This window comes from Corvus moneduloides, chromosome 10, assembly GCF_009650955.1.
Source record: "Corvus moneduloides isolate bCorMon1 chromosome 10, bCorMon1.pri, whole genome shotgun sequence".
In the NCBI taxonomy this organism is placed as follows: Eukaryota; Metazoa; Chordata; class Aves; order Passeriformes; family Corvidae; genus Corvus; species Corvus moneduloides.
In genome coordinates this window covers 20,699,986-20,726,605 of record NC_045485.1, presented here as the reverse complement: position 1 = coordinate 20,726,605, position 26,620 = coordinate 20,699,986, and the positions used below count along the sequence as shown (strand labels likewise).

The window sequence follows — 26,620 nt, the reverse complement described above, 5'->3', positions numbered from 1 at the left end:
TGGAATCCTGCCCTGTCTGTGAAGGCAAGTGTATTGCATGTTCTCTAAGAGTAATGTAAAAAAACCCAACTTGAAGTAGAAGAGCAAGTTTTACAACAGTGTTTATTGCCTAGGTAAGCTCAAGTGTGAACCCTTGGTTTGAGCTTTGGTGGGGATTTACTTTATAAGCGCTGGGAGGCAGCAGTTGCGTTGCTGAAGAAAAGGTTACACAGTTTACAGGGAGACCTGCAAAGGTGGGTGGCAGAACCACACAATGACAATTGTACTTCAGCTGCAAATTTTCCAGGTAATTCCATGGATACAGGTTAGTTGCAGAAATTAAGAAATCTCAACTAGCGTGGCCTTCAAAAAATGACTTAAGACTTCTTGCGTTTAGAAATCCCGGAGGTGCTGCCTCTGCTGGGTGCCTGTGAGCCAAGAGCTGCTGCTTCCTCAGGGGTGGGGATAGGCAAGGTCAGCTCCACGACTTTGGCTGATGAACCCTGACTAAAGGCTGAAGTTTTTCTACTGGGGAATCTGAAAGAAAAAAATTTAATAATTAGGATACAGAAATCCCTGCATCTAAAACAGAGCTGTCAAGGGTGGCTCACAGTGAAGCCACCCAGTAGCCATGGTCGTTCCAGGGGAAAGCCCCTGAAGAGATCTCTGTAGCCATCACCACTAAATGGCTTCAGTAATCCCTGGGAATGCTGGATCATAACTGGGTCAGCATGGTACAGGCTCTATTTGAGCATACATTGAACAGGGGAAGAAGGTACCAGTAAAAGCATTAATATCTTCTCTATTTAATTAGGAAGGGCTGTTCACACTACCAAGTGTAAAACATGGCTCAAAATTGTGCTTTTATAATATCAAACCACTTTTTTTAGTTAGAGCACAGTAAACAAAAGTAAATTTAATTATTCTGTAATTACTGGGTTTTCTAAACTGTGATGGATGCTGAAATAAACTTCCTCATGTGCTAGAAAAATGTAGTTAAAGGACAGAGTAAGGAGAAAGTTTTTATAGAGTCTTCAGCAAGTAGAGACAATTGAGAAGACCTTCAAAAGTGAGGAATTCTTTTAGTTAGGGACTAATTTTGCTGGTTTAAATGTGATCTTAAAATCTCAAAATAACCCAAGTGTGTTAGAACTTACCTGGTAGGAGGTAGTGAGTTCTGTGGGGACTGAGAAGTTTGACTACCACTAGGAGAAGCAGCTGTAGGAAGCTCTAAATTGAACTAGAAAATTTGGAAAGAAAAAACAAGTTGATCTGATGGTTATATAACAGAATTGGCATATCAGAAGCATTTACAGGGCTTGGGATTTGAAGAGATGTTGAAAGCAGGTGAACACTTTTCTGTTTTACCATATTGTGAGTTGTCCTTGAAAGACTCTAATAGGCTGGAGCTTTCACTCAAGATTTTGGTGGCAGTTAACTGGAAAGCTCACCTTGTCAAAGTACATTTGAAAGGCTGCAGTTAAACCAGGATTTGCTTCTAGAACATCAGCTATCACTTGGTTGACGGTTCTGTTGAAGCCTTTCAGTTCACGAAGATGAATGTCTTTCTCTTCCTGTGTTTCTGTTCCACTCTGAGACTGAATTTCTCTGGATAGTCTGGAACACTTAACACAAATATTTTTAAAGCACTGTTCTTATGAAAATACAACACTTTTTCAGACACCTGCTAAGTTTAACCCACAGAGTTTAACCCACACTACTTACTACCTATCAGTATAAAGTCAGACGTTCTCAGCAATAAACACACAAACCTGTTTTATAACCCTTGCTAGTTTTCGCTTCTGTTCTTCAATGTCTTTCTTCAGCTGCAGAATAAAACCTTGTTTTTCCTTCTTTTGCTCTTCAAAGAGGGCCTGCTGCTTCTGTACTATGTCAAAGTGTTGTTGCATGCTCTGGAAATTCATTTGAACAGTAGTATTAGTTTATAAAGCAGGTTTGGTATCCTTTCACTTTTTGTATTTGTGGAAGGGTCTGCTGTCATTACTACTTCTAAATGTAGCTCAAGCAATTAGTGCTAATGTTAACTCGAAACTTTCTGCCAGTCCAGCTGTTTGGTGGATACAGACCTGGACAAAGCAACTTCCAGGTAATGTACATCACTGTTAAAGGTACTATTAATGAAATTACAGGTACATGTTTTAAGATGTATCTCATAGTAGCTACAAACTACCCTACCAACTCACCAGTGCAAGCTATACTAAAAAAACCCCAACATTGTTTCCTGTAGGAAAAGAGGGATACCTTTGACTGGAATGAATAAAATCAGCTCCATAAGGGCAACTGGGGTTTTTAATAAATAAATAAATAAATACAATTTAAAAAAAATTAAAAGCCAGGAATGGGTTTGCTGCAATACCTCATTATATCCAGGACTTATTCCCCGATGAAGATCTGTGTCCCTTTTCTTTACCTTAAGAAATAACATCTCTGAAATTAGAGCTATGTCCTGTGGTGGTAGAATAAGCAATAGGAATGATTGTTGACTATAGGCAGTGAGTCAGGGCTTAGAACAATCATGTGGTATATGACCACATGCCTTTGCTTTCCTCTGCCTAATAATATAACTGAAATTTTCACACATCAGAATTAAGTGTTGCTCTTTCTTAAGGTCCAAGTGGGTTTTTGATAACCAGGGGAACCATGAGTCAGTCCTTGCTGTGGAGCCTGAACACAAACTCTTGTTTGCCTGCATTTAGTGCTCAGCCTGCTAAATTACAAGTCAGCTAAATTAATCCTGTTTAACTGAGGCGCCTTCAATGACAGTAAAACTGAATTTGTTCAGTTTCAGTTTTTGTATTATTTTAGAAAAATCCTGTGTGGATTTTAATCTGCAGTAGTGTGTGCGTGCTGCTGCTTTAGTGGCTGCCAGAACAGCAGCTGTCAGTGCATGTGGGAGTCTGAAACTTCTAGCTGTATGTGACTAAACACCTGAAGTTTTGGTGTGATTCAAGAAAACTCAAATAAGCACTCAGTTTTTGAAAGGGGAGGTAGAGCCTTCTAAAAATCATATCTTAATAAAAGAGTAGAAAAAAAATTGTACGACAATTTCCTATTTTTCCTCTAGGATGACTTGCATGGATTTACCTACATGCTGCAGTCTTGTCTGACTGGAACTTTACTTGTATTTTACCTGGAGGTTTTCCTGAAGTTCCTTGATCTTTCTTTGTTTGTATCTGTATTTTTCATCAGCATCCCTTTTATCCTTTTCTAGTTTCAATTTTTCCTCAAGTTCCTCACCTGTGATCCCAAACAATGAGGCAGCATTATTGCTGTGTATACAACTAAATTTTCACTTGAAAATAAGTTGCACTTTAAAGTAACTGCATCTCAGAGTATTACTATATTGGTGTTGGCAGTATTTCAGTGCCTCAGGGTTTGAGGGGTTTTTAAATACTCTCTTACTAATTCCAATACACTGTGAAAAAGTAACTGGCTTCATGAGGGAGAACGTTTTAAGAGCTACTAGTTCCAGAGCCAGCAGAGGGCACAAAAGTTAAATAATAAGTATTATTTAGAATTAAGTTCTATTTTCTATCTAATTTCTATTTCACGTACTTTTCAAGGCAGTCCCTGAGACAGAATTTTTGTAGTTTCTGTTCCAGTTTTTAAGTACACACAAGCTGTTTTCCATAGCCGTGATTTCTTTTTCAGCTTTGCAGATCTTTGCATCCAAATCATCACCTTCTTGTTGAAGTGCTTCCTTTTCCTGTGCAGCCTGAAAGCAAAACCAGTATTTTAGGTGACTGCAGACATACTGAAAATATTATGATAATTATATAGAAAATATTTATTATACAGCAGTATTTAGGGGTTAAAACCACTTGAACTGAGATTTGGGTGACTAGGGACCTGGAAGGAGGAGTTATTTACAGTACAGAAGTTCTTTGAGGTGTTTCATCCACATGCATTCATTATGGGTACCTGCATCTCCACTTAGGCTCACTTAGTCCTGCCCAGCAGCATCTACACCCTGTACAGAGCAGTCTCTGTGCCTTCCACTGCTGATGTGAATCACAGCATATGCTTCACCTCTGCTTCCTTCACCCATAAAATCCAAGATTTGAGATTGTACATTATATAACCACTGAGAGACTGTCAGAAGTCATTCAGTTTGGGAATCAGTCACTTGTAACTCCTCATTGATCTGACCAATAGATTTAAGAAACAGCTGGCAGGTGAAGTATTTTCTATAGCCCCTGGGAAGATTTGATATGGTGAAAAATCTCCATAAGTGTAGAGGCTATTTTATACACCCACAGTGACCACACGGCTTCTGCAGAGGGTCTTCTGCTGTACTGGATCTCACAGTAGCACATATACCATCATTAAGAAATTTAATTAATATGAACTTCAGAGCAAAGCTCACAGCTAAAAGTGTGTGGCTTTAACAGGAAATCAGAGAATTTGTGGAGATCAAAACTAACAGATTCTTGTTCAAGAACCAGGGTATTGCATTATGGATAAAGACTGATTTTCTCTTTTTTCCAGTGAAAAGCTGAAGTATGCATAGGTAATTGGTAAGTGAAAGGGGAAAGCAGACATTTTTCAAGGTATAAACCCCATATGGTAAAATGAGTATCTGGAAATAACTGACAGTTAGAAAAACTTAAGGTCACATGAGACTCCAATAAAATTGTTTTCAGTTCATAGTGGATTATCACTTGACCAGTAATTCTTGTGGTTTTGTAAATTAATGAGCACTAAAGTGAAGTTTTCAAACTGCTCAGAATTAAGGCTCCACATAGATTCTTGTGAAACTTCTGTATAATTTAAATAACCAATGGTGTCAGATAATGTAGAACAATTAGACTCAAAGTAAGCAGTAGGCAAGGAGGTTGTCTTAGAGCCCAGGGAAATCTATAGCTTAAATAATTGAATTATAATGAATTATGTTGATAAAGTACCTTAATTACATAGTAGGCTTGACTTTTCATCTCCTCTCCTTCAGGTGGCATGGAAAGAGTAAAAATTTCATATCTGCATTTCAGTCTATCAATTTTCCATAGACGATCTTGAAATTCAGCACTGATTTGTTTGGGGAGAAAATAAATGGGTTGAGAAAGTGTTTGTCTGGTAGTGTTTTGTGGGCAGTTCTTGCTCCAGCAGCTTAAATTCCTGTTATTCCAGCAGCCTGTACCAGGAATTGTGCTGCTACTGGTCTTGCTTGCTTTCTGTGTTCTCCCAACCACAAACACCCCTTGTTCTGGTTACCTACATGATTTTTGCAGTTCTTAATGGAGCCAAATCTGTTTTGACATCCCAGATCACTGCATCCTGGGAGGCTGTGCCACAGTCCTTCCCCACATGTACAGGTCTGGCCCTTCACTCCCAGAGCTGTTCCAGCTGCCCCCTGCTGATGGTACCTTAACATTCCTTACTTCCACAGAGTCTTGATTTGGGGCTGTTTCTGGCTGTGCCTCACACTGATCCAGCAGTGGGAATGCTAAGGTACCATCAGGCACACTAAATCACTCTCATTGCCGTTGTGTGGGGTATGGTCAGCACGGCAGTTCAGCTGCTGAAGTGTTCACTTTTGGCTGAATCTGGATACTGGGATTTCAGGGCTAAAACCATCCCAGATACTTTGCACTGATTGTTACAAGAGGGAAATGTTATTTCTGTGTTGTTGCTTTATAAGAGGGTGCGTATGTAACGCATGAGATTTAATTTGTTACGTAGGATACATAATGGAAAGCTCATTAGTTAAAAAGAAGAAAAAGCTCAACCAGACAAAACACACCACAAAACAAACCAGTTGTACTGTTTGAATCAAAGAAATTACAGTTTTATCAAGCAGCTGGGAAGTAAACCCTCTTTAAAAGCGACTTTTCCGTTTCATGTACTTTGGTGTGGCTCCAGACACATGGCTTCACATGTCCAGAATAATTTGAAAAAGGCAGTCACATACACACTGTTTACTGTAAAAAGTTGTCTGTGACTGAGGTTTCCTCTCAGTTCTGCTGAGGATCCTCACTCACAGCAAGGCCACTGATCTCCTGTTCACCGAGGGGTTAAAGCTGCAGCCTGGGGGGGTCACAGAAGGGGTCTCTTGCTGGCCTCAGCTGTCTTGGTAGATAACTGAACAAGATTTATTTAATTTTCAATTTCTCTAACGGTGAAGCTGGGTAAAACGCTTCTCTTTTTAGTGTGTCCCCATAAAAAATGTACTCAATGAAAGCTACAAGTTTAATTTCTGTAAGAACAGTTACCTCATGCGATGCCGTTCCTGATCCAACAGTCGTATTTGGGAATCCAGCATTGCCTTATGGATCCTGATTTCCTCAGTTCTTTCTGCTATGGCTTTCTTTAACTCCAATTGTTGTTTTTCCAGTGTTAGAACTTTCTCTGCTTTATTACACAGAGTATTTTGAAGGCGCTTCAGTTCTAGTTTTAAGAGATTATCTTCAACCATCATCTCCTAATAAGTGCCAAATGGTATCAAAATAAGAAATCATTGTTTTAATTAAGATTATTTATAATTTAGTAAGGCAATATTTATTCATTCTTTTACCTTTAATATATATACAACTGTAAGACTCCTTTTGCTCTGCATTCAAAAGTGTTATCATTTCCTCATTTGCCAACAGTTTAACATGGTGAGTGTGACAGGGGTAGATTGTTTCCAGAATGGTTTTACACAAATTCATCAGACTTTCTAATTCAGGCTGAGTTTTGGGTTATTAGACTTTTCCTTCTACAACTTTTTGAGTTTAGGTGGTTTCAAATAAAATAAGAGACCTGACAAGGAGCTTTCTGGAACAGTTAATATCTCTCTTGAACCATTAAAACTGTCTTGGAGTAAATTCTAGATTCTGTAGGCTTGCAATTCATGTTACATGAGCAAATTTTGTATACCAAAGCTTATGAAAAGCAGCAAATGGTGAACTTCATTAGCATGGAAGTACTTTAAATCATTCTGTTAAAATCTCGTATGATCCCAAACTTGAGCAATTTTTATCTGAGTACTTTTACGTCATTAGCTTCTTTTGTTCCCCTGAATTTTATCCTCAAAGAAAAGTTCCATGTTTAGGGAAAGAGTTTTCATTGAAGAGGAAGTGCACCAGTTAAGTCAAAGTCAAAACTCTTTCCCCTGCTACTTAGACTCTGCTTTTTTCTACTATGTTAGTGCTTCCTTTAGGAAGGCTAAAGCTTACTGCAGAAAAAAAAATTGTGCAATAATTGGAGGAGTGGGAACTGTATTTTTCTGCTTATCAAAATGTGAGGAAAGGACTTACACTTTGTTTCTAATTCCTTAAACTGGAATATAAATTGATTCAAACCATCTGTTAGAAAAAAATGCTTAGAGTTTAATAACAATACTGTGCCAAACTTATTACTAGGCATCACAGATTGAGAGTAAAAACTCTGTGTTTTGTAAAGACATCCCTGAACAGTAAATGTATTTTCTATTTTAAAGGTAATTGTTTCTCAGGGGAAAAAAACCCAACATCTCCACTGATCGGGTGGATATTGTGGTATAGCTAATGTGGGATTATACTGGTACTTCATCAAACTTTATGCTGTATAGAGAGGAGAAGCAACACTTTGCCTAGTAAGATAATAGTGATGAAGATGACTTCAAAGTTTGGGAAGGAAGTATAAATTAGAAAACTACAGAAAGGGTTCTTATGAATGTAATGATGTAGCACTGTAGAAAACAGATGACACCCCAAACAAACCAAACTGTACTGTATTAGTAAAGTTGCAAAATAATACTGTACCTGCTTAATGTGTTTTGCTTTTTTTAACTCCTGAAGCGATCTCTCATTGAAAAGAGTTAGTTCTTCTATCTTCACTATCAAACCACTTGCTGTTTCTCTTGTCTTATCAATTGTTCTCTTGGTGATTTGGACATCATTCTGTTTCAAAATAAGTTATATTGAACTTATTTCAGTGAATGTAAATTGCAACAAAAGCTACCAGTTAATTTTAAATGAGAGGTATTTAAGTCCTGGAACCAGGAACCATCATCATGATGCATCCATATGCTGCTCTGCAAACTGCATGGCATGTCCTCATGCAGGGTACTGCACGGGGTCTTTGGACAACTTTAAATGCAACTGTACTTACGAATTTATGAAAAATATAAAAGTAATAGCTTCACAAAACAGCATTCTCCTATTTCTGCATGGGCCAAACGATAAACTCAGACATTTGCAAGCAGTCAGTCTTGATGAAAGCTCAGCTTGTCTTTCCAACATTCAATGCTTGTCTTCATGCTAAGGTGTCTCACTTGGGCAGTAATAATCTATTTTTCTGGAAGCTATAGGGAATATATGTTTTCCATATGGGTTACACAAAGTTCAGATAACCTTTAGTCTAATACCAACTTCTTAATTCACTGAGATTTCTAAATGATGCACAGTCAAAATGATGTTCTAAGGAAGTTACCTGAAGTTTCCTGCACAATGACTGTAGAACATCATATGCCTTTTTCTTTTCTTCTAAGGTTTTCTTACGCTCAGCAACTTTTCCTTCCAAAACTTGTTTTTCATCTGAATTAACCTCCCCTTCTAACCGTGACAGCCGTCTCTGTATTTGCTGAATATAAAAATCCTGTTAAAATAAATTTTAAGGGAATTAATAGTCTGAGATAAGCAAAAACCTTGGATCTAAGTGTTGGCTTTAGGACAGTCACCCAATTAAGCTATTGTTTTTATAGTAGTTTCTGGCTTATAGACCTCATTAGCAAAATATCTTAGATGACTGATGAGCAGTGATGGTTTGGGGTAATCTTCTAGAAGAGTAACAAAGCACACTCAGCACAGGCTGCTGTAGGGAGGCTTACAATGGAGTTGCCATCTTGTTGCTACCAGTGGATGCTGATATAAAAGAGCAAATTTTCAAAGTGGTGCATAGGAAATATGCACATAATCCAATTAGTAAATAACAGGATTTTGGCATGTACCTCTTGTATTGCTTAAAAAATATACCCTGAGGTGTCTGTGGTTCAGAGGGATCAAAGTAAAGAATGGGTTTTAGGAATTAGTGGGAAAAGCAGCTGATCCAAAAAAATAATGAAAGACCCAAGTACAAAATGTAGGTGATACTTTGGCAAGTTTCAGTAATTTCAATTTTATCTGTACATCTAGAGACAGAAATAAATTCAGTCTTCAAATGATACTGCATAACATTTCCAAAATGGAAAACTGTTACAGATTACAGAATTGAAGCAACGTGCTATCAGTAGACTCAAGAAACAACCATAGTGTGAAAATACATTCACATTTTACCTGGTCATATATTAATCCTTGTTGTTTTAACAGATCTGCATCAAGTTTGCGCAGTCGACTCTTGAGATTTTTAAGTGATTTTTGACCTCCCTCAATTTCTGCCAGAACAATCTTCTCCTTATCCCTCTGCCCTTTTAACTCCTGAGTCTTCTTGAAAAGTAGGTCCTTTAACCTACTCATTTCATTTTCTTTTTCCTGGTGACAGATTGATCATTAAGTAGAAGAAAGAAGTAATTAATCACATCAGAATTGATTTCTGAAGAATTATTTGCTTTTATTGATCATATAGAGAAAAAAAAAATTACTATCTCCATTAATATGAACATGGAATTTTGTAAGTCTTCAAAATGGTTGGCAAAAAAAGTATTTGACTTTTGAAAGAGAAAGTAATATTTTTTATTCATTTCTTAAAAATCTAATCCTACCCTACAATTACATGACTTTTTTTTCTCAGTTATAGAAATGCTACTCTTTTCAGCCTTCCAGAAAACTAAATTCCCGTCATTCTTTTCAAAAAACCTCCTTACAGCCTCCAGCATCTGTGAATATTTGAGAAATATAATACAAAGCTTTTCAATGGTTTATTAAATCTTGTAACACTGTGTGTGCACATGTATGTACATGTGTGTTTATCTAAAAACTACACTTTCTAAAATCACTTCCTTTTTCTCAGATGTAAGTTGCCATTAACACCTAAATCAGTGCAGGAAATGAGGTTTTAGTAGGATAAAAGACAATGCCAGACATTTCAGGTAACCTGAAATGGATTGAAAACAATGAAAATTGAGATGATTTCCTTTTTAGAACCCTAATAAGGAAAACAATTTTATTCTTTCCCTCCCTCCTTTCACCTCTCCCACACAAGTAGCCAAAGACCTTCCAAAGCTCAGGCCATTGAGCATGCCAGTTTCCTGTGAGGTACATCCTAAAACAAGTGATGAGATTTCCCTTTCCTGTTCCAAAGGACTCATTTACATTTAGCTCAAGTTTGGTACAGAATTTGAAGATGTACATTTAAATTAATATGCAAAACACCTGAGAACTCGCTTTTCTACATTGATTAATAGTGTGTTTATTCTTGATTTAATATGTATGTAAGCACCTTGCTGGCTTAAATAATGGTGAAAGAATTTAATGCCTTCTCTAAGGGTTTGTAATCACATTGCCCATCCTACCCAACAGAATTTTTTTGTAGTTGAACTTGCTGTAGGTGCAATTCCAAAGTCAAAACTCAGGATGTAAGAGGCAAGTGTAAGTTTAATATGAAAATATTATGGAGTGTAGCACACGTCAGTGAGCTTTGTATCATGCCTGAACAAAGGAAATTTCTTCAGGAAGCAAACTGGTTTTTAAGCATGTGCCAAATGCTGAGCTGTATTTCTGAAACTAATGACAATGATGAATTCATCCACTGACACTGGATCATGATTTGACCTTCTCCTCATGGTCTTTATTGCATATCTAAATTAATTTATTTAACAGAAATTGTTGGTCTCCCTTTAAGTGAGGTTGTTAACAGAGATAAGACATTCAATAAGCTTCACTGTGCAACAGTGTTTTGCCACAAATTGAAGAGGGAGAAGTACCACAGAACTAGAGAGCAAAAGAGTGACATTTCATCCACATTGTTCCTGTAAATATCTCTTCACAGTAAATTAACAGATGCAGCAAATAGCCATGTGTGTCTAACAGTGATGGAAGGGAGGCTTCTGACTAACACATTACAGACATTGTTCAAGAACAGTTCATCCTAGCTAAAATATTCCCCTGGAGCTGTGGAGCTGCCAAGCTCAATGTCATCTTAGGTTATCCGCCACAGACACGAGTAAAGAAACCCTGCTAAGGCTTCAGCCACCCTGGAAACTGTCTTAAGGGGAAGCAAATGAGGTTTTCATTTTAATGAAATGCTACACCATTAGAAATTGTTTTTAAATTATCTGAAAAGCCAAAACAGTAAAGACTGTGATTTAAGAAACTCTCTATAAAGGAAAGACATCCTGTCACTAGTTTCTGAAAGTATATTTAAAATGTGTGATTAATGCCTGTGGAGTTAAAAAGTTTGAAAAATAACATTCAATCTACTGCAAGGCATTATTTCACATGCATGCTACAGGAAACACAAAACAGGGAAGGAAAAAAAAGAGCATACAGTGGTATGCACAAATACAGCTTTGCTGTCAGTTGTGTGGGACACCTGCTGTCACATTAATTTAAACTGGTCATTCTAGAGAAATGAAAGCTTCAGCATATCCAATGCTCAGTTGTCCAGAAAAAGGTAAAAAAATATTTCTGTCATGTTCAGTCAGAAGTAGTGAAAATACTTTAAGAGAATTAGTAGCAAAATGACAAAAGAGTATAAGCATTTCCTGAAATGCAGGAAAGTTCTGAAGATTGCATTACAACACTGCATTTATTCAAAAGCCCTTTACAGCTTATCAGATGATAACGAATTTTTATTCCTATACTTAAATTTCCAACCTAAGAAGTGGGTTTTTAATTTTATAGAAGTATTATTAGGCATGTTAAAAAAATAGTCACCTTATTATAGCTTGTATATGCCACTTCCCAGATCAAAATCTTTATTCACGAAAATGAAATCTGAAGTGAGCCAGTCATTACTTAATAGTCCACAAGTTAGATGTGTCAGAGTATCATGTAGTAGAATTAAATAATGAAGAGCAGACTAGGCCAGCCAAATCTGATTAAAAGATTCCTAAATATTTTTTGAACTGTTTGCCAAAATCACAGCTCTTTGGAGGTTTATAAATTTTGGTGGTGTTTTACTAGAGCCATGAAGTTTTTGGTCGCAGTGTTACTGAAAAGCCATCCTGACAAGAGTCTCACTTTTTAACAACCTTATTGATGGGTATCAGACTCCTGTATTAATATAGTCTGAATTAGAAGGATCACTGATTTTCCTCCAGTTTTCTCAGCACAGACATATCCACATGCACATTACTTCAGTGTTTGATGAAATAGCTACATGCCATATTAATACTTTCATTTTAATAGAAAATTCTAAAATTAAAGAGATCATTTCAAAATATAAAGCTTGCAAATACAAATGACTCCTCTATAGAAACCACGAAAAACATTTTTACCTCGACACTTTTTTCTTCTTCTTTCAATATTTCTTCAAACCTCAAAGCTTTCTCTTCTGAACTGAGTGACTCCTCAATCACAAGCTTCAGTTTATCAGAAAGACTTGCATTTTTTTCATTAAGAAGGTGTAATCTAAACAAAATGACATAAGTTAAATGAAGGTTGCCTAGACAATGCTGCCAAAAGGAAGCAGCAAATCTGACTGAGCAGTTGCCTCAGTCTGAACTTCAACCTATGATAAGCAAGTTCCTGATTTTTTTCGCACCCTTTAAAAACAAGGATTACCAGGAGTATCTTGCCTAAATTACCCAGTGCCAAAAACTATGCAGGACATGAAGTAACCAGAAAGTTAGAGGCTTCAGTCATCAACATTATTTAAGGTTCTTTGCTATCTCAAGGATTTGACTGTATTACTAATCCTTACCAATTATATCTTTAAAGGTCTGGTTCTTACCTGGCTTTTTTCCCCTGAATTTCTTTCTTCAGATTGGTTACTTGTGTTCTCAACGATTCTAGATCAGAAGCAGTTCTGTTCACAATGGATTTCAAAGCCTGCAGCTAATAAATTACAAAGTCAAGCAACTGAGCTCTTATTTTCTTTGGTACATGTTAAGATATTTAAAATTATATTTTCCTATTTATTGGAAAGTATTCCATTACTTTTAAACAGTGCTCTCCAAATGAGGAGTGCTGAAAATTCTGAGGCACTATAAATTGGCCCAGGCAGTAAATTCAATAGACTAATTTACATAGTATGAGTAGTAGGAGAAAATAATAATTAAGAACATAGAAAGAATTATAGAGGTGCTGTGGGCTGCAATTCTTGTCCAACAGCATCTGTATGAGTGGAACTGTGGTTTTATAGTGCAGAGCTGACTTTGCTGAGGTTCTCTGTGAACGTGGATAACATTATATATCTAATAAACATTTCTATGTCAAACTTTTCTGGACACATAAAATTATTTTGATTAAGACATCACTGTGACAAAAATACACAGATATTTAATTTGGTAAAATATACATGACAGCATATACTTATTAAATAGGATAGGAATACTTTACAATCAGTAGCTCTTTCATCTTCACAGTATCACTTAACAGCATAATTGTGTTCACTTTCACAGATGAAGAAACCTGATCAAGGGCATGTATAGCAAGTTTCTTAGAGGTCACATGTTGTTGGCTGAACTGTCTCTTTCTTTCCTTGTTTCTCACATGCATGCCACAAATGCTCTAATAAGGGGAGACTGTTCTATTATCCCATCATAGAGTATTAATTATGGAAAAACTTCAAGCAAGAATCTCACAGCTTGAGATGAAAACTGACCAATTCTACAAACCCTCAAGCTTGCATGAATTATAGGGTAATCTAATAGCCTGTACCTTGTCTGAGCTACCTACAGTTTAATTAGGAGATCAGTCTATGAACCACCTGCTACAGAAAAGCTATTCAAAATTAAGGCAACAGCAGATGCAGGGTTTTTCAAAAAACACCAAGCTTGCTGATTAGGCCAGTGTTACCATTTTCTTGTTAAGAAAAAAACTTACTCAGATAATACAAGTGTATCTCTTCTCAACAGAGCCATGAAACTTGAGTTACTTCTTAGAAATACTTCTACAGGCATTTAAGTAATTCAGCAGTGCAGCTCATTCCCAGATTTAAGTGCAGAGTTAAGTATGGACAGCATCAAGCACAGCTTGTTCACAGGGCAGCCCTGTCCTACTGCGTCTTGATTAGAAAGCCATGTGAAAACACTGGGTGTTTTCCCCAGGAACTGTAACCTGACTACAAGGCCCACCAACACACACTTCTGAGAGCACTGACCAGGAATTGTTTGGAATCTGGAAGAGATTTCTCTCATCTTTATGTAATACTGCAGTCTGTGTATGCTAAAAGAAAGAAGCCTCCTGAGGCATCTGACAGTGTTAGACCATTTAAGAGAAAATTAATCCATTTTACACCTACACAACAGAGAATACATTCCAATCTTTTCACCACTCTCAATTACAGGATTAAATTGAGGGTTCAGATCCAAATAAACAGGAGTAGGCTGAGAAAAGCAACATTTTGTTGAATTATTAAGAGTCTAGTATAAAACCTGAGAAAAGGAAATGCTATTCCTGTATTTCCTCCATCTGGTCCTCAGTTATAGTTTCAGTTTGTTTTCCTGAACTCTTTGGTCACCCTTACCTCATCCTGCAGCTGAGTCCTGCGAGTATCCTGAGTCTGGTACTCCTTTCGGAGGTTGTTTGCTTCCCGCTCAGCAGAAGAGATTTTCTTTTCATATTCCATATTATTAACAGTTTCATTTACCAAAAAAGAAGTCTTCTCTCTCAGCAAAAGTTCTTTGTTTCGGATTTCCTGTTTTATCTCTGCAATTAGCTATCAGAATAAAAACACTTTAGATTTGCTTGCATTAGTTGTGTTAGATTAATAAAGGGTACAATCAGAAGATCAATTCCTATTATGATTACTATTTGCCTGAGTTCAGTTATCATTCCTAAAATTACTTTGTTCCATGGATACATCACAGCAAACACTACAACTGTTTTGGACTGGAAACTTGCAAAATATTCCAATAATTTAAAAACAAAAAGACACTGTAAACTCCTATGAAAATAAAATAATTATTGATTGATTGAATTGGGGAAAAAAAGCTAAGCAAAACTTCAGGTAGACTTGAAACAGATGAAATTCAACAGGAAAATTACCAGCATTAGTGATGCTTACTTTACCTGACAGGTTTATAACTATTCAGTGAAAATTGTGCATTTTGAAAGTTCAAGTAAAGCATTAGCTAATCATAAAATTATAGTTTTCATGTTAAAACCAAAAAACCAACAAGCAACAAAACAACCCCAAAACTCAGATATGGATCAGTTACAGCGGTTTTACCAAAGCACAATGATCAATCTCCTGATCTCTTTTTTGCATCTGTTGAATTGCATTCTCCCACTGCCTGATGACTTCTTGCCTTTCTTGATGAACTCTGCGAAAATCTTCAGCTGCTCTGTCAAGCTCCATCTGTTTAAAAGAAAGCACCCCCATGATTTCTGATGTTAAAAATGTCACATATAAACAAGGGATCTCTGAGAACCTTAAGCACAAACCTGAGCTGTCATGGTTTCTGTAAGCTCATTATCCAGAGCTCTGCGCTTCTGATTTGCTTGCATGGTCAACTTTTCTATTTGAAGGGTTAATGCCTAAAATGAAAGGATATGAAAATATTTGAAAATGAAGTATTTGAAAAGAAATAAATCACATCGTATGAATTCTTGAAGCCCTGCTACAATCAGGGGTTGGATTATTGAGGCATCCATTTTATTGTGTTTTAGAGAACAAAAAATTGACAGTGTAGCCTCCCACATTTACAGTCAATACAAATGGCCATAAGAACCAGAGCACAGCAAGGCCAAAGTAACCCTCCACAGTGTGTAAATGTGTGTGGTGTCTGTGGCATACAGCAGTGAGACTGTTTGTGTAAACTAAAGTTTCTGGGTTAAGTATTCAGTGAGTAAAAATCAAATTTCTCCTCACTCTATTTAAAGGCTAAAAAGAATCATAACCAGGGTTACTTATCTCTAAATTAATAATATACTCAGGAACTCACCCTTATAAACTCTGAGCTTTTGACTGGAATCTCTCTTTATACAGATAAATATGTCTATATCTTCCATTATTCCAGGTAGCTATGCTGAAGTTGCTGTACTTTGTTCTCAGCAATATTAACAACTTCAGTTCTAAAGTGAAATCCTACACTATTCATCCGTACTTGGTGTGAATTTTTGAATAAACTCCTCTTAATTCAGTGGCAATGTTTTCTAGACTTTACAATCTATCTGTGCACCCTCTCAAAAAAAGTTAAATTTTACCCAGATGAACAAGCAAATTAATGTCTTCAATTATGTTTCTCATTGTTGTAAAACCTATTCTCTCTGAACTTTAAAATGAGCCTCATATGGAATTGCACCGTTGTGCTAAATGGAAACCAGTTTCAAAGCAGTATTGTATAAAATCTTGTCTTCCTTTTCTCTCCCTTGATAACATAACAAGGTCTTCAAGTGATAAAATGGTTCTCCATTTGGTTTCTGAAAATTGCTCTTTGCTACTTACTCCTAGTTTCCCTTCATCTTGCTGTGCATACTTCTGGATTGCACTAGCATCATTATCTGTACGATTTATTTCCTTTATCCAGCTTTCCAGAAGTTCCTCATCACAGTTCATCTGTTGTTTTAAGTTTTCCAGCTTCTTAGTGGTTTTATTTATAGTGTTCTAATAAAATAAGAGAAAATTAGAGGTTCAATATCAAATGTCTAATATTCGTTGAATAGTAATTGAAGCAACCACTTCAAGCTACTGTAACAATTCTACCCACATCTTGCCCACAGAACTGATAGTTTTCTTTTTTATTAATTGTGGGTTGTACTTGAGGAATGCTATTGGACATCCTGGTCTTAAAGAAGAAACAAGACAGTAGGTTGCCACTAATTTAAAATGCAAATTATTTTAAACAGAAAAGTCAACCTCCGGCAAGATACACCCACGTGCAGGGTATTTGTTCCACACAATAAACTGATCTGAGGCATCAAAAGGTAAAGGTTCTCTCTCACTCATTAAGGCCAAGTTGTTAGACCCTTATCCTACATATCAATTTTCAAATGTGACCTCTTCATGTGATTGTGAACAGACTTCCTGACACAAAAATGAGAGAATCTAGATCCAGCTGAATAGTGTGAATATCTTCATCCTGCTACCCATTCTGAGAGACTGGAGATTACAAACAGCCTAAATCAGAAGAAAAAGAGCAAATTTTAAAAAATTAAATAATTAATAGAAGGAAAAAGAGACCGTTCCAAACCCAGAAAACCACCTGTGATTGGGTAGCATTAGATTACTTTGTAACTTACATTTTTGATATTGAAATCATGACCCAAGTCATGATTTTACGTAGAGTCGATTTATTTTATGTAGAGAAGATTTGCCACTGACAATTTAATTTTTAAACCATTAAGAAAACACATGTGAGCATTAGAAATACGATGATATGGATGTGTGGCTGTGTATCTGGCATTAAGAACAGAACTCTTTCAATATCTAATTAATATTTGCTAAGTCTTGACCAGTCTATGCAAGGAGATCCTCAGTGTCACTCACCTACACAGGGGAAAGCCCATCCGGATCATCTACTACAGTTTATAAGCTTTAATTTTAATTAGCTATTCTTAACTTATACTACTGTTGCTGTATGTGCAAGTGAGGACAAGCCATAAAATTCAGCAGTATAGGTGTTCTCTTCCAGAAATTTCAAACCTTACTTCTTGAATGTTCTTCTTTTGTCTCAAGGAAGCTATCTCGTCTTTCAGTCGTTTAATGTCGTTTTTGAGACGTCCATATTCTCTCTCAGCAAGGGCTTTAAAGTGATGTTCAGTTTCAATTTCATTCTCTTTGGCTTTGTAAAGAGACTGCAGAATAATAAAGTTCAGTATTTTACAATAAACAAAAGGCATACATCAACAAACCATTTTTTTTACACAAAATCAAATCCCAAGTCAGACATGGAGTGGTTTCACCATGTAAATGAAGGAATTTTCAGAGAAAATTTATTGGTTTGATTTTAATATTTCAAATACATGTATCCTTATGTATACATATATATACCTTGTATCAAGTATCCACAGATCAACATTTTATAGCCCTAAAAATTCAATTCTAAGATTTTTCACTCAAGATTCAGGATCTTAAACTTTCAACATCAAAATCTTAGTCTCTTGATCACCACTGACTTTGCATCAGATTCAGGAGGCACAGCAAAAAAAAATCTTTTATTGTTCTGTGCTGAGACTGACCTCCCCTGCTGGCCTATAGCAGTATTTATGTATTGTCTAATCTTTCTTTTAATTCAAATTAACACTTGAATCTAGCACCAAAAAAATTAAGAAGTTGTTCAATGGCAGGGGAGTTTCTTAAGACTTTTTCACCCAGGATATTTTATCTGAAAGGCATAAATCTTCATCTCAAGACTCTTTAGAAATCTAAACCAGCCCTTTTGGTCAGTTAATTCAGAGTGTAAGACTTAGATCTTGACCATCTCACTTCATTTTTCATGTCTGTGAATTAAGTCTTCATCAGCATTTCACAATAAATTCTTCACCATTATAAAAATTATAAATTTATTTTTCTCTTACACTAGTGTTTTCCTTGACCAATTTTTTTTTTATTAATACCTACAAAAGTTCCCACTCAGGAAGAATTCTAAAATTCAGCCTTCCTGGCTTTTTCCTAGGTACAGTAATTTGAATTTGGATGGTCTTAATGACCATCAAATAAAATCACTGAGATACATAGTTTAACTTTTGTTTCTTGTGGAAATCCTGGAATAAAGGCCTACCAAATCTCTAACAAAGCTGGCAAAATATACAGGGACAGCAGCCACAGAGAGATACCCAGGTAACAGGTCTGTTTGACACAACAGATCTGCTAAAGGTGGCCATTTACCTGAGAGAAGGTTATCTCTTGTCTCACGTTTTTCAAATGAGACGTCATTGCTTCTATGCGCTCCTCAAAGTTGGTCAACTCATTCTGCAGGTTCTCTTTTTCCTTTAGCATCTTCTGGAGCTGTTTAAGAGTTAGAATCGTCAAGCTACTGTTTGCGGTTAAGTGCTTATTACCTGCAACTACCTAAAAATAGTCATTGCAATTATTAATGAAAAAATAACGTAAGAAGTAGATACTACGTTCCTCCAAAGCAGTGCAATGAGGGATTTCAAGGAGAAAACCCGGAGCTTTGCTAAGGAAACGCACAACTCGCACTGCTGCTCCCGAGGGGCTCGGGGGATGCGGGTGCGCGGGTCCCACGCTTGGAGGCGGGGATCTCCCTGCCGATTCCCCGGGCAGCTCCGCGGAACTCGTGGGACTTCCCTCCATCCCTCCCTCCCTCCCCGGCCCCGGGGAAAGGGCGGTCTCCTCTCCCTGGCGGCCGCGGGCCCGCGCTCACTTCGTCCTCCAGCGCCTTGTTCTCGGCGTTGGCCACGGGGATGGCGAAGCCGGGCTCCCACTGCAGCTCGGCCAGCACCGAGGCGGCGGAGGGGCTGCACAGGCTCTCCATGATCGTGGAGGGGCCGCGCAGAGGCAGGGCCGGGGCTGAGGCGGCTCTGGGCGCTTGGCAACGGCGGCACCGGCGGCACCGGCCGGGAGGGGCCTCGGGCGGCACCGCCCCCGCTCCTCCCGCGGGGACCCGCGGGCCGGGCCCAGCCGAGGGCTGTGGGCTGGGGCGCGCTGGGCCCGGAGCCGGGTGGGCGCGGCGCTTTGCGGGTCAGCGGGCCGGGCACGGGGCTGTGCCGTTCGTGGCCGTGCTGCAGAGGGGGTGTCAGCCCCACAGCCGCTGGCAGCGCCTCAGAGCCCCTCCGGCTCCGCTGCCAGAGCCGGCCCGAGCCACGGCTGCGCCGGGACTGGGGCCGGCAGAGGGGCGGCTCATCTGCCGCTGGGGACACCAAATAGGTCTGGGGCTGACGCCTTTGGCATTGTCTTCACAACGGGTGGATTTCCTGAGCCACGCTGCCTTCAGGTGACCATAAACACTAATGCAACGTCCTTGTGAACTTGCCTGTCACCTTTTGAACCCATCTGTTCTTCTGGATTGCAAATTACCCTGTGCCACTGAGTTCCACCATTCACAGATGCAGACAGACACAACACTCTTGGCAAGGATCACAGAGTCATAGAATGGTTTGGGTTGGAAGGGACTTTAAAGATCATCTGATTCCAACCCCTGCCATGGGCAGGGATGCCTTCCACTATCCCAGGTTGCTCAGAGCCCCGTCCAACCTGGCCTTGAACAATTCCAGGGATGGGGCAGCCACAGCTGCTCTGGGCAACCTGTGCCAGTGTCTCACCACCCTCACAGAAAAGAACTTCCTCCTAATATCTAATCTAAACCTACTCTCTTTTAGTTTGAATCCAGTCCTCCTTGTCCTGTCACTACATGCTCTTGGAAAAAGTCCCTAAAAAAAGGAAGGGTAGCCTTGATGCAGAAACCCTCTGTTGGTGACAATTGTATGGCTAAAGCATCTGTAAAGACATTAAAGGAATGAATCAAAGCATGATTCAAAGGTGCCTGAGCCAAACAGCAATAAGCACTGACAAATGTTTGGGAGGTGGTTTGGAGGAGCAAGGAGTTTGCAGTGAGATTTGTTACAAACATGGGCCCATGGCAGGCTAGCAACACTGACCACAGCAGAAGATGTTGGTCTTGCTACGTATCTATAAATGTATTATGGGCTATTTTCAGAGAAGAAAAGTTTGCTGAAGGACAGTGAAAGTCAGGCCTGATGAGGACGCACCAAAAGGGAGACTTGCAGTGTTGTGCAGATTATTACTGGTCATTTCACTGATCATGCCCTGGGAACAGTCCTGCATTATTCTTAAAGTATTGAAAGAAAAGGGAACAACAATGTATGAGGGCAACAGTTTCTTAAAAATAAAGGAATGGTACAGGGTTCAGTGCCTCAAGCTACCTGTGAAAAAAATATAGATGTCATGAGGAAGATCTTTTTTGCCTTTTGTCTTACCTGGCACAGTTGGGTGTGGATGCTTGTAAGAAATGCTTAATAATATTTTTGAAGAATCAAGGAAAACGTCATGTCTTGAGACAGTAATTAGCAGCAAGCACCCTTCTGCCACCTTCCTGTTTGCCCTCTGGGATGTATGACGTTATGATGGCCAGTGTCCTGTGTTTTGATCTTGCTATACACTGTCTGCAGCTCAGTGATGATGTGTCTCATTGTGAGAATGATGTGCTGAGTACAGTTAGTGTCTTCCAAAGGGGTGTGGGATGATTGGACCTACGTTACCAATGTGGGCAAGACAAAGATGCAGATGATCTGCAGGAAGATGAAAGATAGCTGAGATATATGGCCTTTAAGAAGAAGGGAAGCTTCTGTAGGCAGAAAATTCAGACTTAAGATATATATATTCCTGATTCTAGCATACGTGGAGGACATTTCTAGAAGATGGACATGTGTAGATAGGTGGCTTTTCAAAATGAAATCTGAGGACCAGCAGCTCGCAGCACTGTGTCAGAAATGGGGATGAGCACAAAGGGATTGGTGTAGAGGTGATGCAGGGGTGTGATGACAAGGAGGGAGCCTCAGCTGCTTGGATGGTGTTGGGTGAGCACGTGGCCTGCGGAGGACTGGGCCTTTTGACCCCCTCAGGGGTCTCATGCCAAGAGCCACCTATTTCAGAGTGCAGTGAGGTGACCTGGCTCAATGGAAAGGTGGAATTCCAAAGACACTACAAGCTACTAGAAAGATAGCAGAGACTACAATGTCAGATCCCTGTGTACACATTAAGGACCCCTTCCTTTCCTGCTCAAAATAGAACCACCTATTACTCACTGCATGTGAAGAATAAATGCAACTTGCCTTGCAGGGATTTTAAATTGACACCTGTAATTCATTGTGGCATTGCAGTGATGAGCACCTGATAATCTTGTATTATCCTAGCAGAGCTTGTGTGTGAAAGAACATGAGACCATATAGTGCCTGAGAAGAAGAAAGCAAATTATTAGAGAACTGTTATTAGGTGAGCAATCAGTCCTGTTCACTAAGCAAGGCTTCCAGTGAAAAAATGGTACTTTATAAACATGTGCCTTAATGTGTGCATGAAAAAAAACAAATCAATCTTAATGCAGTTAGTTAAATTACATACCAAACTTTTGAACTTTTGTCATCATAAGTGTTCACATATTTTTGAATCCAGATTTATACTTAGTGTCTGAAAAGTATAGAGTGTTACATGAGTAAAGAGTATTTCAAAATTTTCATGGAAATTCCACCCCCCTCACTATCTCTTGCCTGACGCTGACTAAAAAAATCTCCGTGATATGCTTTTGTTCGTATGGTTTCTCCCTTCTCCTGCCTGTGGAAATGTGTTCAGTAAATGCAGACCTGTTTGCCAGACGTGCTAATCCACCAGATGGTGCTGCGTGTCTGTGGATGCAGGGGGGTTTGGTTGGTGTCTCTTTTTAAAATAGCACCAGTCAGTTATCGACTCCTCAGTTAAAAAGGAATATAAAATTTCTGTTCTTATATACGTATATATATATACAGAAGGTTGTTTTGTTTTATTTTTAAAATTATATCTCTTATTTTTAAAGGTGCTAGAGGAACAGAAGTACTTGTAACATGACAAACTGTTTTCCTGTTAACATTCCTTTTGGGTTGAATTTTCACTTAGGCAGACCACTATGCCCATTTGTTCAAAAGACTTAAATTAAAAACTGCCGTTTCTGGCCTTTAAAATACTTAAAGCTCCTCTTGTACTTGTTAAAAAACATAATTTTCATTTGTTTATGCCGAATCTCCTTAAACTGTTATCTGTGTGAAAATAAAGATTTCAGTGATGGATTTCTTTCTAATACATGATACTTTTTTTATATAAAATACGGGAAAATATTTTTTCCTGACTATACATTTTAGACATCCTCTGAAAAAAGACTCACTTAAGGGATTATTTAATTATTTATAACTAACCCAGTATAGCCAGTTGGTGTCAGTTAATCATTGTTTATAATCAATTTCCCATGTGAGCTCACAAGTGGCAGGGTGTTTGATAATGGGATGTAATGGCTCACACTGTATCTTCTCTTTCAGATGGGTGCACTAAGGCTGCTGGCACAATGGAAGAAGCAAAAATAGGAAGAGAGATTGAGGGGACCACACAAGTGAGTGTGAGATCAGGACATGCAGGAAGTCTGAAGGATGGAGGATCTGGCATGATAATGAGTGAAGTATTGACTAAAAACCTAATGTCTTTATTGAAAGCTGGATCTCATGACTTGGGTAGGAGAAGCACAATTGCATAAAAAGGAGAATTGCTTGTAATTTACATCTGATGTGTTATCAGTTGTGTTTAATCTATTCATAACCAGTAAATAATATAAATTAACAGCAATTTAATATATTGATCTTGGGGGGAAAAAAAGACAAACATGAGCCAAAATCAAATACTTTTGAAGTTTGAGGAAGTTTAAATTTGTTCTCTTTATCCTGGTCTATGCTTTCTGCATAGTTGTGCTGGCAAAGGCTGCAGTATTGCTGGTACAGTGCAGTGGCTTTTGTGTGCTGGAGATGGGTGCAGAGGACAAAAACCCCATCCTTTTGCTGCAGTATTCATTTGAAAAGTTGCTATAAGCCAGTATGTGCCATAGGGTAATTTATTTTACTTGTAGGACCCGAGTTGTCAGCAAGCACTGGGAGGGCAGCTGTGAGAGCAGTGCCTTTGGTAGAGGCAGGAGTGATTTGTGGAGGGGCAGAGCAGCCCCTCCGTGCCCCGCCCGGCAAAGGCGCTGCCCGGCGGGGCGGGGTGTGCCTTCTCCAAACACTGCTCAGAAAACGTTCGTGTAAAACCATTACCAGATTTTATTTAATAACCTCCTAACCCTCTCTCTCTCTCCTCCTCCTCCCCTCTGTTCCTCTAATGCCTTTTACAGCTCTTGCTGCACAGCGTGAAGCCTCAGAGCTGCATTCATCAATGACTCACACCCTTGCTTAGGGGCCAATTTTCATGGAAGCTATACAGGAAAATTTTGAAATGCACCTATCTCATGCAGGGCACAAGATGATTTCTCTATTCATTACTATTCCAAAAGGACTTGTTGTCCTTCGGAAATGTTCACATATTACTTACATTTGTGCGTGCATGCATACATGTGCAGAGCTAACTTGCCTTTAGATTTGAGTGGCCTAAAAATAAAAATGTATTGTTATTGTCATTGATGCTAGTCAGCTGAAGGGTGACTAAGGGCCTGCTTACACTGAGTGAAAGCAGATAAATGCAAAGGAAAATGCAGCATTGTGTGTTAGGTGAGCAAATTCTACAGACTCAAGCACAAAACTTGTTAAAAATCACCCTTTTGTTTGATGCTATGCGTAGCAGCTTTCTGAGGAATTTGGGAGTAAAGCCAAGGACTTACTCTGAGAAACAAAACTGCAGTTTTGCCTCTGAAAGCTTTTTGTGTAGGTCAAGGTTATAGTACCTTTCTAAAACCCTCCAAGAAAACATGTTCCTTTCCCTTATGACACCATGAGTTAACTCAAGTTTTTAACTTTAAGGAGAAAGAGAGGTAGAATCGTAGTAATTATTATCCAAAATGACCTTTCAGTTTAAAACCCATATGACAGGAGGGGAATCGTTACTGCAAAATTGCCAGTCATAGACAACTGTGTTCTCAGGGGCTGCTAATTATATCCAAAACACTGCTTAGCATAAAGCAGTTTATTTATGCATGTAAAAAGTAGCTTACATCCCTAAGGGATTAAACTAATTTCAATATTTTACTGTAAGTTGTCGTAAAAATTGTGTCATGCAATGATAAATCAGAAGTGGTAGGAAAAACAGGGCGAAATATACTTTTGCTTTTCATAATTTTTCCAACAGGCATTTCAAATTGTAATTCTAAAAATAGGTTTTCCTTCACTTTGTTTCTTAAACAGAATGGAAAAATCTCTTTCTGCAGATCAGGCCCATCCACTGACATTAATTTCTACCTTCTGTCTGTGCAGGTGATTTCCTCAAGAATGTGTTAAAGATCGGATTCGGTTTTTCCTTATTTGTTGATGTTGTTTTGCTGAATGAATTTTGCTAACAAAACTTTTTGCTTGACAGATGAGCTTTGCCCATGGCCTAACAAGAGGGCATTGTCTTACAGGAATGCACAGAATTACCAAGCTCCACATGTATGTTACATAGATCAGAAAAATTCATGGCCCTGTCAGAGCCAAAAAATAGCAGTGAGTCCTGGGAAGGCAGTAGTGTGATCCTTGTTTTAGAGATGACAAAACAGAGGCATGAAGAGGTTAAGTAATGCCCTCACATTGCCCAGAATACCAAGTAGGAAATTAGAAATTTTTTATTTTGTGTTTTATTTGCAGGCATGGCTTTAGCACCTCTGTGAAAGTAGTGGCTGTTTTGTTTACAATGGGTAGTCTGTATCCAGTTCTTCCTTCCCAAAGTCCATTTGTGCTGTAGAGAATATGTGGGGATTGTGAATGTACTCGTAAGTAGCATTCCACAGTTGAACTAATTGCCAGGCCAAGTGAGGGACCACAGTAAATGGGTGAATAATTTGATCCAAGATGGATTTGTACTCTACCAACACAGCCTGAAATCTTCTAATGCTTTTGGATTTGACTGTGAGCTGTTCATTGTTGTTTGAGCCTGTTCTTTTCTATTACCGTATTTTCTCTGGATATCATTTCTGTGTACCTTATCTTTGTATAAAAGGCCACATCTTTACCATATTTCCAGGGAGTAGTCAGTAGAGGCATAAAAAATTTACTGCTGTAGACCAAAATATGACAGATAAAGGTAGTGCATTACAAAGTTCTTGCCCTCAATCATGCGCAAGGCTCTCTATGCTTCTGTGAGCAGTGGTACGAATGTGGCTGCACTGTAATGGGAGAAGGGTTAACAGCAAACCAAGACATTTCCTGCAGCAAAAAGAGATGGAATCTTCTCCAAACAATTACCTTTTATGTAATAAACAATGTCAGTGGTCAATAGAGGGAGTTTTCTTACCCTAATCCCCTTCCATGTAGCTTAAAATAGAAGTGCTATTTGACTAGCAGGTTGATGTATCATGAAGCCTGGTCATACCTGGCTGCATGTTAAATTTAACTGCTAGCAGAAAGGTTGCTCCAGTAGCTTTTGTCTATGCTTTCCTTGAATAAAATACAATGCATGCTAGAGCTTCAGTGGTGTTAGGTGCTTTTGTCAGATGTGTCTATTGATATGCTGCAGCCTTTTTGGAATATAAAGTGCATTGCTTTTTATTACAGATTTTATTGGCATCATGAAGTTGTGATCAGCTTCTCCTGTAGTTTTAGCTTCTATTGGCTCTGAAAATCCAGCTCTAATTACTAATGGATACTTTCCAAAATAATTTCCTTCTGGTAAAGGATGCACATAACCTGTTATCATTAGATATCTGCTGGCAGTACACATAGCTTTTGCTTTGGCTAACCCTGAAAGGAGGGGAAGGTTTGATAAAAGAGAAAAGCCAAAAGCCATTTTGGCTCATATGTGCTCAAAGTACTGAGGAATTTAAAGATTGCAACAGCGTATCTGTCCTTCTACATACCAGCTGTGACTTCCAGTGGATGTTCTGTTTCTCTTGGATGCTGTGAGATGTGACAGAACGGTCACACAGCTGAGTATTCCATGGCTGAGCAGCACTCAGCTCAGTTACAGGACACAGGAAAACAGAGCTTCATGGCAGCATGTT

At 38.6% G+C, this 26,620-nt stretch overlaps 1 protein-coding gene across 2 annotated transcripts; it reads right to left on the bottom strand.

Moving 5' to 3' along the window:
* Positions 1-76: 76 nt before the first annotated feature.
* Positions 77-19,534, bottom strand: CCDC39 (coiled-coil domain containing 39). Of its 2 annotated transcripts, XM_032119387.1 has the most exons (20): positions 19,331-19,534; positions 18,832-18,951; positions 17,652-17,798; positions 16,450-16,608; positions 15,447-15,539; positions 15,232-15,360; positions 14,527-14,718; positions 12,790-12,893; positions 12,335-12,467; positions 9,234-9,428; positions 8,392-8,556; positions 7,722-7,859; positions 6,210-6,418; positions 4,905-5,025; positions 3,556-3,715; positions 3,131-3,237; positions 1,752-1,892; positions 1,431-1,604; positions 1,137-1,219; positions 77-516 (listed from the first exon to the last, which is right to left on the bottom strand). In XM_032119387.1, exons 1-20 carry the CDS (start codon positions 19,439-19,441, stop codon positions 357-359), a joined length of 2,841 nt encoding a protein of 946 aa, XP_031975278.1. In that variant the 5' UTR covers positions 19,442-19,534; the 3' UTR covers positions 77-356. The 2 variants fall into 2 exon arrangements, with proteins under 2 accessions (XP_031975278.1, XP_031975279.1); XM_032119388.1 differs by lacking the exons at positions 18,832-18,951; positions 19,331-19,534 and having other exon boundaries at positions 16,763-17,743.
* Positions 19,535-26,620: the final 7,086 nt, after the last annotated feature.

Bases quoted from the DNA above. Each gene is read 5' to 3' on its own strand.
- CCDC39 (XM_032119387.1), bottom strand. From the start codon at position 19,441: ATGGAGAGCCTGTGCAGCCCCTCCGCCGCCTCGGTGCTGGCCGAGCTG. The intron at 8,557-9,233 runs GTAAAATGTGAA...TTATTTTAACAG, and splicing joins AAGGATTAATATATGACCAG to GATTTTTATATTCAGCAAAT. The intron at 7,860-8,391 runs GTAACTTCCTTA...ATTTTGAAACAG, and splicing joins CATTGTGCAGGAAACTTCAG to AATGATGTCCAAATCACCAA.